The following is a 13,392-nucleotide window of genomic DNA, read 5'->3' as shown; positions in this document are numbered from 1 at the left end:
TATCACACACCACCAACTCACTGCTTCCACCAACAGGTGGGTAAGGGGAGTGATACTCTACACCAGACAGTCTCACTCCTGCTCATTAGAATAAGTTCAGAACCACTGGCAGGTTTATTATCCCGCCCATAATATTAAATGAGAATATTCAGTTCCGAATCCAACACAATGCCCAGTTAGTTTAATGAATGTTTGAATTAATTCCAATTATTTCACCATTAGTGACCCTTACTTTACAGCCCTTCTACTACCTCTTGTCTTCTGTCATTAAACCGACAGCTGATGGAGTCTAAAACATGTTGACTTCGGGGGAAAAAATGCACCATTTGCTTTATTTTTATTTATTTACTTATTTTTTGATTAACTTCATTTTGATAATTTCATGTTTGCTAAATGGCTTTCACGGCTGTGATTTCAGGACATCACTCAGGCGGACGGCTAATGAATTTATTGTATTGATCATAATGTCCGGGAGCCCTGGCTGGAAAATATGAAGTGTCAAGTGCTCATTAATTCTGGAGAGAAGACGGCAAACATCGTTGACTCGTTCCATTACCCAAAGTCCACATATAATTGACCTTGCGGCTCCGTCCTGCGCTGTGAAATTTCCCCCAGTTTCTAGCTGACGGAAAGTATTTCCGATTTTCTGATGATCTTATCTGTGCAGCAGCATCTTGTCCCAACGTGGAGGAGTTTTTGCTGGGTCTCCGTTTTTGTGCCTTCTCAAAGATAAAGTATAGGTTTTGATGATCCGAAAACCTTGAAGCATTTCAAACCGTGTTTATTCATATATCCTGACATCAAAGGATTCTTTTTTTTCTTCTTCTTCTTGTGCTTGCCATAATTTCACTCGCCGTTTTCAGCGACTTGATGGAATGGAGGAGCCGCAACGAAGAGACAGGGGAGAAAAATAATTAGGTTTAAAACTAGATGAGTTTTTCTCTCTCTCCCTCTTTTATGCTGTAATACAAAGAGACAGTAATTGTACTTGAACACCAAGATTTCCCAAACCTCAGCTTTTTTATCATCTTGCTTTCGGATTCGCAATTTTCTGCTCTGTTCATAAGTAAGTGCACTGGGCACATCCTGCGCCTCTCCTCCAAAGAGTACAGTAGATAAAAATTCTCCAGACATCAAATCCCATTTCCAGTGTGCCGGGGTTGACACTGGCAAAGCTATTCGTGTCAACTGTAAGCTGCTGCTTTGAATCATGTAATCATCCAAACATGCTTCTGCCGCCTCGGTAATGACAGCCACTCTGTCAGGGACGTCTCTAAGGAGCATACCTACTGACAGACACATTTGCTTGGCTCGGAGATGTCAATTTTCCTGTGTGGCGGTGAGGGTAATATTTTGACAGGCGTGTGTGGGTGTGTGTGTGTGTGTGTGTGTGTGTTTGTGGTAGCGCGCACCTTCAGAGGATGCACTCTTAAGACGCGTGCTGTGATTCGCGGGATCCCCGTTTGTTCTTTAGTGGCTTGAAGTTTTGCTCATCTCTCCTTTAGCAGCAGTTGCTAATGAAACATTTTGCAGCAAAGAAATTAAGCAGCATGTAGAGCACTTTGAATTTGTTCGCAGCAAAATTTGCGTGTGATTACTGTATTTAATTTTTTTGTTTGTTTTTTTTACCCGGCAGATGAGCACACACTACTGCATAGCTTTAAAATTAATAGCTTAATATGCAGTTTCATATGGAGTTTAGCTGAAAAGAAATGATGCCTGGTGGTTCTTAAACTTTATTTCTGTTTGTGTAATTTGCTGGAGAGGGTCTGGAGCAACTAGAGCGGATAAATCACTTTAAAAATTTGCTTACAGCCAACAAGGAAAAGAAATTACTCTTTATGACAACACACACTTGATCTTTTGAAAACTACAAGCTGCTGTATTTTTCACAACAAACTGCAATGATCTCTTTGTTTTTATACACTTTCAACGTTCGCAAGTTAATCATTTCTTTACCTGTACACAAGAATAAACAAGACGGCGTACGTCTGCTGCAACAAGAGGGTGTTGCATTAAAATAACAGGGTTAAAGGTCAAAGGTAACCGCAGAGAGCAGAATATATAGAAACCTGCGAGAGCTCCACTGACTGCTTAAAGCGACGGCCCTGTAAGAAAATCTAAAAGTTTAGATTTTCTTTTTCAAATTGCGTTTTTTTTTCTCAATTGTTTTTTTAATTTATTTTTAGAATTACATTTTCCAAAATAAACATATTTTTAACACAAGTACCCAACTATGGGAGTGGTGTTTAAAATTCATTGTAGAAATGACCCAAATATTGTTCAATCAATATGTTTTTGTTTATAACACGCCACCTGTCACATATCCATGCTTTATATATATATATATATATATATATATATATATACAATAAAATTCCCTTCTCACCCACCGTGGTTCTTATCCTCTGAGCTCGGGTCCTCTACCAGAGGCCTGGGAGCTTGAGGGTTCTGCGCAGTATCTTGGCCGTGCCAAGGACTGCACATTTTTGGACTGAGATGTCTCATGTTGTTCCTGGGATCTGTTGTAGCCATTGGTCCAGTTTGGGGGTGACTGCCCCGAGGGCCCCGATGACCACAGGCACCACTGTGGTCTTCACCTTCCAGGTCCTCTCCAGTTCCTCCCTGAGGCCCTGGTATTTCTCTAGTTTCTCGTGCTCCTTTTTCCTGATGTTGCAGTCGCTTGGTATTGCTACATCTACCACAACGGCTTTCCTCTGTTGTTTATCCACTACGACAATGTCTGGTTGGTTCGCCATTACCATTTTGTCTGTCTGGATCTGGAAGTCCCACAGGATCTTAGCTCTGGCGTTCTCCGCCACCTTTGGGGGTGTTTCTCACTTTGATCTCGGGGTTTCCAGTCCATATTCTGCACAGATGTTTCTGTACACTATATATATATATATATATATATATATATATATATATATATATACTGTATATATAAGTACTTTCTGTGAAATAAAAAATTTTCAGACATGAATGCAGTAACTTGCTCTTACTGTCCTCTGCCTTATGCTGTTTAAAGTACTGTTTCCATTTGTTTTGCCAATGACTCTCAGCCTCAGCTGGGTTTGAGAAAACGGCCACAATATTCACACCAGATCATGTATTCATGCCAAAAAGTCTTAGATTAGTGCTCATTTTTGGGTGTTTACTGTCTTTATATGTTTGTTGAGATGAGAAAGGTCCGTTTTACTAATGATTCCATAAAACCTGTTTGAGATGAAAGTTACCTCATCTGCTGATTTCTTCTACAAGATACTAACCTGAAGAAGAGTAAAAAAACATAATCAGGAGGTAATTCTCAATAAGTTTATCAGTTGACTGTTTATTTCTGCTTAGACGACTGAGAGGTCTGACTTGACTGAACTAGTTTGGAGTTTGAAAAATATTCAACATATTGTTAATTTTCAGAAAAATGCAACACAGAGGTTTGTTACCTTTTAATGCCTCCATTGCTTAGATTTGAAAAACAAAACAGGTGAGTTTATGCTAGTGTTAATAAGGTATAAGGCGAAATTATAGCCATTAAATTCAAAGCTACAATTCAACAAGACTGGCTGTTTGTTAAAGATTAGCCTCAGATTTCTAGTAAAACCAGAAGTTTCCTGTGTATCATTTTTGTTTGTTTCCATCTCTTACAGCCTTCTTCATGTGTGTGTTTTGCAGGAGAGCTGTACATCGGTGGCGTGACGAAGAGCATGTACAGCAATCTGCCCAAACTGATCGCATCCCGGGACGGGTACCAGGGCTGCCTGGCCTCTGTGGACCTGAACGGGAGACTCCCTGACCTGATCGCGGATGCCCTCCACAAGGTGGGGCAGGTGGAACGAGGCTGCGACGGTACGAGAAGCTTCTCTTTGTCACTTTCATTCATCATCCACTCACCCGCCCCGTAGTCTATGCCCACTTATCCTGTCAGGGGTCGCAGAGCAGCTGGCGCCCTTCTCCAGGGTGCATCACAGGACCGGTCACCCTCCATAAAAAGGTCTAAGTCATAATAAATAACTTAGGGCTACTGGATTTTTATTTTCTTTTTTCAGTTTTTTTTTAAGGAAAGACCATTCGATAATTATCTCCCCTGTGAGTTACCAGGGGAGGAAAAATCAACTGCCCTTGATTTGAAGTATTATTATCCAAGCTGAGTCACAGTGATTCCTTCTACCTAGATGACAGAAAACCGCCGTTTCAAATCTCGTGTGTGACGTTTGACGAAGTCAAAGACGGCAACGGCTGTTTCGTAACCAGCTTGGAGTGCTTGGGCCAGCCTTTAGTCTCCTTTCTTTGTGTATTGTCCTAGTTATTTCGTAAATCCTGCAGGGGGCGGACGTTTTTCCCTCTCTCCGCTATCGACAGTGTGGTTAATCTCACTAACACCCCACTTTTGTAGCTTTGTGGCTTTCCTTTCGTCTCGCCTTAGCACCGTTTCTACCTCCGCCATGCTTGGGTTGCTGCATGTCTCGGGCTAAATGGCTCTGATGTCAGTTAATCCTGGGTATAACAGTAGTTTTTGGCAGTAGCAGTCCCCCCTCTTTTCACACAAACCACAGCCTGAGCCACAGTCCACCATGTCTCAGTAGCCTACTGAGCACAGGAGAACCCAGGCTTAATTTCCCTGTGGGGAACACTGGCTGAAACCGCACCGACTAAAGCTTTTCATGTGTTCTGGGTCCCCCCCCCCCAACACTTCCTCCTAAATGATGCCATTTCTGCCAGCTAGCCTTATTACCTACCCACACTTACAACCCACAATTACTTTGCTCCAAACACAGTTTAAAATTGCATTAAGTTATCTCACCCGTTCCTGCAGGCTCACACAATGGTTGTTAATGATCCGACTTCCAGGAAACTGAGCTCTAATACCTGAGCAGATTTTTGGAGGTTTTGATTTTTTATTTATTTTTTTCTGACAAATAAACCCGGGGATGTTAGAAATTCAATTATCCCCCTGTCGATGTTACATAAATATATAAGAAAATATATAATTTTACATCAATTACAGGAATGATTTCACTGCCCTTAAGAGTATTCTTACTTACGGTTCCTCCTCAGTTGTCAAAGATGATTCTGATTTGTTTATGGAAAAGGTCTTACTAAAAGAAGCTTTTGCTCCACCTTTTACTACCATGAAGAACGGCCCATCTGAACTTAGATCCGAAAGCGCTGGGAACTTTAATGGGAAGCTCGAGTATTTGGTGCCTAAAGCAGACGTAAAATCAAATTTCGAGATTTAATAAGATGTTTCATTTCGAGGTTCTTTTATTCCGAGGCATAAACCAATTTCCAACTGGATGCACAGTTTGTACATAGGCAGATGTTTCATTTATAAGCAAGCTGTTCGTGCAGCGCAGAGCCGACTGCAGAAAGGGAATGAAGATGTGTTTACTTGGGTTTTATAGTCATATTAAGCGTGTTCCCCCCTTAATACAGCAGGATTTTCCTCAAACGTTTGGAGCAAACAGCAGATGGGAGTTCACACTCCAACAAACCCAAATCAACAAGATTTTAGGTGAAACTAAAATTTGTTTTCTAAATTAAAGAGGAAGGATGAAGTAATTGCTCTTAAGAATGCCAATTAATTATTAAGCAAAAAGGTAGTACTGTAGTTGTTTCCTAACCAAAATAATAATAATAATGATCTGATTGGTTACTTGTGTGTTTGGTTCTTGTAGAATTAAAGGGGCTGGGGTCGTTTTTTTTCTTTTTTTTTTAACTAGGCCATTTGTAAATGGCACAGTGCAGAGGCTGTTTATCTGTGCACAAACAAATTAGTCTGGAAGTGAACCACGGTTCTTTGAAAATCTCTGTTTAATTGAGGCTGTAATGAGAAGCCCCACTGAAATCAACACAAAAGCCACCGCTCACTTGTTTCAAAAATAGTCATCCCACCTATGAATTCATGTGCAGCCAAATCAAATATCTATTCTTCAGCATTTTCACCAACAATCTCCAACAATCAGCTTTTTTTTTTTTTTTTTTGGAGTTGCACATGTGGTGATCTTGTTTCCCTTTGGTTTCCGTCTTATTAAGCAATAAATAGCTAACGCTGAGGAGTAATGATAAGTAACAGCATCCTGGGTCGGTAGCCAGCACGAAGCAGGGGAACGTTATGTTTTGCTTCTTGACTTCTAAACAAGCCTCCGGTCAATAGGTGGCAGCAGTGTTCATAGTAACACTGCCTGTTCAAGCCGTTAGCAGAACTAGCCAAAACAGAACTACGTATTTCTGGATACAAACATGGAGACATTTGTGACAGTGAATAGAAAAAGCAAGCTAATATAATATTTTTTAAATACAAGAATAAAGTCATATTATGATAATAGTTATGCTACTGACAGAATGAAGACGCAATATTGCCGAAAGAAAGTTGTAAAATATAGTTATAAGAAAAAAGTTATAATGAAAGAAACAGCCAGCAAAGCGAGTCCGTGGTACCCTAAAATGTTACGAACTGAAATATAAGCTATGTCGTTGCAAATTGTGTGGGAAAAAAAAATTAAAGACTATATAGCTTTTGAAAAAGAAAAAGACAAAGAAGCTGACAAGTAATGTTTACGGTTTTAAAACGTTTCACTGTGCTAAACCTAAAAATGAACTGCCTACAAACGCGTGTCATGTAGCATTATGCCAACATATTCCAACTTCCCAAGCTGCGTTTTATTTTTTAATATTCAATATTTAACAGCGAATGCTGAACAGCAATTAGACGGCGGTCTACTGTACAGAGGCCAACGCCTCAGGAATCTGTCACTTTATGTCCGCAAGGATTTTAGATGCAACTACAATTTGGTTTCTTGATTAAACGAAATGTAGTCAATCTGATGTCAGATTAGACTGCTGCTGTGTTTTTGTGCTGGTTTTCTGTATTTGTAATACACCAGGGTCAACCTGAACATATTAACTTATCATCAAACATCATTCAATACATCAAACTTTTATACCATATAGATTTCTTGCAGTGATAAGTTTGAAGTGTTTAATTTTTGATGATGGGTAGTAGGTTCTGAAAAACAGTTACTTTCTAACAAAAATACCTTTGTATTACAAAGTACAATTACATAAAGGATTTTTAAAATGTATATAAATAGCTGATATATGTTATCTATTGATAGAAAATCAACAGATAACATGGCTCCCCAAATTATGTGTAGAAACTTCACCCAGAACCTTAAGTAACTTCAATTCTGGGTCTCTTCACACTTTCTCCAGAGGCTGAGACTTTAATCAAATGAAATATAAAATGTACTCTGATCTAAATCAAGTACCAGCCACTGATAAACAGTGCAGTTCTTCTTCTTCCTCAGCCAAAGTTACGTGAAATGCCCATTGCTATTTTGTTTTATCTCCATTGTACACAAGCTTGCATTTATTATGCATGGCCGATTTTAATTTGATCCTCCTGGCTAATTTCCGTCTCTCAGGACCCAGCACCACCTGTACGGAGGAGTCCTGCTACCATCAGGGGGTCTGTCTCCAGCAGTGGGAGGGCTTCACCTGCGACTGCACAATGACGTCCTACGGAGGCTCATTTTGCAACGACCGTGAGTCGTAAATCTTTTGATTCCCGTAGCTCGGATGTGAATGGGCTTGAATGGATGGCGAAAAGTCGGTAAAGCGTTTAAAAGAATTGTTGTAATTTTTTTTATTTAAAATAGCGGGATGTGTTCGCAGTGTTCCTTGGATTCTGCAGAACAGCAAAGCTGTGAAAAGGAAGGAAGGTTTTACTTGTTTAGGCCCGGAGTCCCACGTCGCGTAATCACCTGCTGGGAGCCTTGCACCTATAGGCTTAAAAAACAGCAAACCGCGCAACACGGTTATCGCAAACATGACGCTTATTCCAATGTTCCTAATTGCTTCCATGCAGGCCTGACACTTTGCAGCCGGTACGTCGCAGCAGATAATGCTTTTAGTGAAGCCTCAGCGCTGAGCACGCAGCCCACAAGTTAGTTCCATTAGGGCAGACCTTTCATTTTCCTCTCAGTATTCACTGAACATTTAAAATTACATGGTAAATAAAAATGAATAAGCCGACCCCTTGTCAGGGAGCTGCTTCAGATATTAATTAGAAAACACTACTTTAGCCTGAAGGAAGCTGACTGAGAGGTTTATCCACCACCCTGCTTCTCATTACGCAACGTGAATTTGGTATTAGCTCAGTGGACCAGCTCGTGTTGAGGTGCTGCCGTTGGTAACGAGCGGGCCTCGTTCTCCACTTGTAAGCGAAGATGCTCATTTTGAACTGTAAAGCCAATGTTGATAACGAAGCCTTGTGTATGGTAACTTGGAGCTTCTGCTACGCTGCGCAGTCCGCCCTGACCGGCTGATATTCATGTTTGTATAAGTAGAGGTGATTGGATAATTAACATTTCTTCAGTTTTATTTGTGACAGTGTTGGTGTGACTGCTGTGAGTTGTGATTAATGCCAAAGTTTGATTAGCAAAATGATTAAGGAGTCCAAAGAATGAAGGGAAAGACAGAAGGTTAATTTCTTCTTGTAGGGGAGAAAGCACCTTTTGCTGTTCTTTTTTTTTTTTTTTTTTTGAGAAGACGCATCCGAACGTGGGCAGAATTGTGGTTTATATGGGAAAGTTTCCTAAGTTGATGTGTGTGTGTGTATTGAGAGTATGTAGACAGAGGGAACTTTCACCAGCAGCTTGATTTAACGTATTCTGTAAATAAAATCAGGGGTTAAACTAGCACAACTATCAAACTGTGGCGCAGGAATGGTTAAACATAGAGCTCTGTTCTATATTTCCAAATATAGAACAGACAATCAGCGGTGACATATTTGTGTCATTTTATCTTCATCACATTTGTACTTTTCAAAAGAAACTAGCTGCTGGTTAAAGTTCACTCACAATTTGTGTTTCTACAACGGCTTTATTATGTCCGGTTGCCACACTGCAGTACAAAACAACTGAGAGGAAATTTATCATATTTTCTCTTGCTTATAACAAATGTATTTTTTGAATTAAAAATCTGAAATGTTTAAGGTCTCTGCCAGTGGTGGGTGCCGCTAAAACAAAGTTAACGGCACTAATCACTAATGCACAAATCCTAAAGCATTAATCATAAAGATTTGTTCTGCTAAAGCTAAAGTGCTATACCAACATGGCACTTTAGCAGAAGCTAATGCTAAAGTGCTGAACTCAACCATTATGATCTTCACAGTCTTCATCCACTTCATAATAACAAGACAAACATTAAACTACTTGAAGAATTCAGTTTATGCAGTTGAACGTTTTCGAAACAACCAAGTAAATTGGCACTTTAGAATTTATGTAGAAAGTTTAATATTGGGGCTAGCTAGGTGCGCTAGCTATTTATTTAGCGTTTACTTAGTAAGGTCTAAACAAAATATTAGCTCCATTATTAGCATATGAGCGAATTAGTGGAAGTGTGCCCACCACTGTTCTGTACCGTTTTTCTTCTTATCTGCAAAAAAAACATTAACCAAGCTACGAAAAAGCTCAAGTACTTTGAACACATTAATGAGGTGTTTCATGTTGTTCATATTGTCCAGAGTACAGCAGTGTGGCTGCCTGTTTTTAAATCTGCATGTCTTGCTTTTGCTGCTGCTGGTTTCTTTTGTCGCCCGTCTTTTTCCTCCCTCATAACAGCAGCACATCTTCCGAACACCCGTCAACTCTTTTTGCCATCTTGAAGCAGAAAAAAACCTTGAGATCTGGACATAAGCTGAAGTTTGGCTCCTTCCTGCCAACAACTTCCATCTCTTTACTCTTGCCTTCTTTTCCGTATATTACTTCATCTTTTTGGGATGTTTCTTCGGATTTGTGGTTCTCAGAATATGCTGATGTACGATGAAAATTTCTTGAATCAGCTCCCAAAACTAAGGTAGGATCTTTTGCAGTACATCACGTTCAACCTTCAAGCTCTTTCACAAAACGTCCACATGGATTCTTTTGACACAATGCCAATGGCAAAGACACCTTGCACTTTTCACTGAAACCCCCCCCCCAAAAAAGTAGCCATAATTGATCAATACAAAGTATTTTCTAGCCTTTATTGTTCGGTTTTGAATGTTTCTTTGTAGAATCACACTGCGCAAGAAATAGAGGTAATGTTAGTGCAATAAAACACAAAAAGGTGGCCTTCGTGTTCAGTAACTTTTCGCAATCTAAAAGGTACAAAGATTGCACACTCGCTTACCTTTCATGTGATAGGTTCTGCACTTGACTCAAAGAAGGAGAAGCAAAATAAAATGTAATTACTTTAATGGTGCCTTCAGACAGAGCCAAGAAATGAAAGTGATTGGCGTTTCTTTTGATTCCCACTGCGTAATAAGTAACAAGTAGAATGTAATAGAGTAATTATTTCTCAAGCTGTTGTTGTGTGAATGACCTTTTCAGGTGACAATTACAGAAAAGTGTAAGGCAGCCCTACTGGGTGTATTTGTTCCTGGTGTGTGGATTCAAAACAGCAAAACGTTTTTACCAAAAAAACAACAAAAAACCCCAAAAAACATAACAAGGAGCATCTTATTAAAATGGCTGCTGAAAACATTGTCATTTGCTACCAGCTTTATGCAGTTGCATTCACACATTAATAGTTTTTATGCTGTAAACATTATTCAGTGCAGGAAAGGCTTTTGTGCTCTTTCCTTCATTTGAGCCCTGAATCATTTGTTTCACTTGGGGTGGAAGGCTTGTCAAAATTATTGACGCTGCAGTTATTATTTATGAACACAGATTCGCAGTTCAGCAGAGTAGATGATTCAAACAGAGATAAAAGATTCCATCTTCTAGTATTTTTTCCCCTCCTTTGCTAAATGGGGCTGCCTGTTGTTTTTAAACATATCAACAGTGCCTTGTAAAAGTACATTTTCACATTTGACCACTTTGTAAACAAACTTCGGTGTGTTTTATTCACGATATAATAGGCCAACACAAAGCAGTGCATTATAATGAAAGCAAATTCACAGAAGTGGCGCACATATTTGTTTAATGATTTAATGAAATTAATCATTTGTAGAGCCACCCGCAGCATGATACCGCCACCATGTCTCATGGTAGTGACGGTGTGTTTATATGGAAAACCAAAAGGGACAAAATTTGATTAATAAATACATCATTAAATCAGTAAGTAAATGCACAATTGAATAAATCAATTATTTCTTGGTTCTTGTTACTGCAGCGTCACTGAGAAATACTTTTTTCTGCCAAACTCGCCCATCAAAGATAATGGGCGGGGCAGTGGGCGGGGTCTATATTGATCTATTGATCATTGAGTTTGACAGAATTATTTCATAGTGACTCTGCAGGAACAGGAAATTGGATGATTTAATGACATATTTGGTACGTTTCTTGTTTATTAAATAAATCCTTTAAACATTTACTTCATGTTAGATTTCTTTAATAAGTTAATGATGTAAACATCATTAACTTATTTACTTCTGTCCTATGTGGCTCTTTATATATTCAGTGTATATAAAGGGCACCAGTGATAGATTGGTTCTAAAAACTGTTCACAAATATGTGCTACTACGTATATATTAGAAAATAGACAGAAAAAAAAACGCAAAAAAAATTAATTGCATCAAAGTTTGTAGTTGCAACATGGCAAAAATGTGAAACTGATGGTAATAAATACTTTTACAAGATGGTGAACATATACATCGTTGTTGATTTCAGATGTTTTTTTTAACAAGATGGGAATATACAGTCATCTCTCTGAATGTGGCTTCCTTAATATTACCTTAGAGACTACAATGATGAATGATTTGACTTCTAGCAGAAGCTTAATGAGAAATCGCTGCCTTTCAAGTATTATGTTACTGTCTAAATGCAGTTAGATGGATGTCTACTTTGTACCCGGGTAACAAAACACTATTTAAATTGAAAAATAATTAAATGAGCTATTAACACATCACTTGTCGACATCCTTTGATTTTTTTTTTTTTTGCAGTGCCTCCAAGCTAACTGACACCTGTATTAATCTGTAAAGTCACTCAAGATAATATTCAAAGGGAAAGCAGACGACTACATAATATGTGACACAGTGGAAAATGGGGTGATTGAAAATAAAAATGGGATTATCCCGAGGTGATCTGCACCTGCTGACAGTTTTGATTACAACTAGCTGTTTCCGGTGTTTTTTTCAAACATACTTTTCACTTTCTGCAATAGGTGGTGGCACACATCGTGGTTTTCATGAGACCACCTGATAGTTTTGCAGTGCATCAGGTGAGGCCATTTAAGCTTTGAGTAGTGATTCTCATCAGAAAGGGCCTTAAACCACAACAGCAAAAAAGCTACAATCTCTTTTTTTAATGGCTCCACCTTAACATTTAAGTAGCTGTTCTAAATGCATTCCGTTTTTGAAAATTATTCTTCTTTTCCATTCAGACCATTAATAGGAGCGTATGGAGTGCTGACATTTCTATAGTTTGCATATAACTAGTAGTTTCCTGTACGGTAACACATTGTTTATACATATGGCTGCCTTTGTAGAATAACCAATCATACAGAGTGGCCTCATACTCTGTCTTGCTCAAATCCATCTGATAGCATTTGCTATTCTCTAGCAGCCTTCAGTGATTGACTGGTCTATTTGTCTCTGCATAGCCTGTAAGTGGGCCACTTGGTATTCTGCTTTGTTCATCTAGAACCAACTCAGACAGAGATGCTGTGTAAGTGGATGCAGTGCGAGGACTTGGTTTGTCTCCTGCTCTTTCACTTTCTGCTTATGCGAGCGAGAGAAAGCAGGACAGAAAGGGCTTCTTTGTTCAACTGCACGCATTCGGCGGACGTTAGCACGTCCCGTGCATGTGTTCCATGGATCCAGCTGCTGCTTGAATGGTGCTGCCAAGCATACTAACTAAGGGAATAGTGCCAGCGTGTTTACAGCACTGCTGATTTCAATCTGCCTTCTCTCCCAATAGCTCATCCCTACTGCTGTCTCATTATCATACAAACTCAGAAAGTTTACGTTGGTATATTTCTGCTTTACTCACGGTTGCGTTGATGCAGCATGTTACTATTTTTTAGTTTATTTTATTTTGTGAAGGTGCACCTTGGCTTTTTTTTTTTTTGTCCCATTCAGTCTAATCTTACACTGCTGTACTTACAATTGTCTTATCTGCTCTACAAATAAGGTGCATATATTCCATAAAACTCAGGTTAAGCTTCCCTGATATCATCCTGAGACTTGGTTATCATAGTTTCCGGACTACAAATTGCTACTTTTTTCATACATTTGAGCACTGTGGCTTATATAGTAATATGGCTTATAGATTATAAGGATTTTACCAATGGGGTTTGAAAGGCTGGACAACTATGTGATGAAGAAAACAGCACAAGCTAAGGGAAGAATTTGTCTCAAGACAAAAGTCACAGTTATTTTTAATTTTAAGTTAGTGGGTGTGGCTTA

At 39.1% G+C, this 13,392-nt stretch overlaps 1 protein-coding gene across 7 annotated transcripts in view; it reads left to right on the top strand.

The window, feature by feature from the left end:
* Nucleotides 1-13,392, top strand: part of LOC102219889 (neurexin-2) — an 813,998-nt gene that overhangs the window by 438,424 nt on the left and 362,182 nt on the right. For all 7 annotated transcript variants that reach the window (XM_023346052.1, XM_023346050.1, XM_023346051.1 and 4 more), the window contains 2 exons: nucleotides 3,673-3,846; nucleotides 7,425-7,544. In XM_023346052.1, coding sequence (XP_023201820.1) covers nucleotides 3,673-3,846; nucleotides 7,425-7,544 — 294 coding nt within the window. The remainder of the gene's footprint in view (nucleotides 1-3,672; nucleotides 3,847-7,424; nucleotides 7,545-13,392) is intronic.

Source organism: Xiphophorus maculatus, chromosome 14 (assembly GCF_002775205.1).
Source record: "Xiphophorus maculatus strain JP 163 A chromosome 14, X_maculatus-5.0-male, whole genome shotgun sequence".
In the NCBI taxonomy this organism is placed as follows: Eukaryota; Metazoa; Chordata; class Actinopteri; order Cyprinodontiformes; family Poeciliidae; genus Xiphophorus; species Xiphophorus maculatus.
Note: the sequence above shows the minus strand (reverse complement) of the source record. Positions and strands in the feature narration are given on the sequence as shown.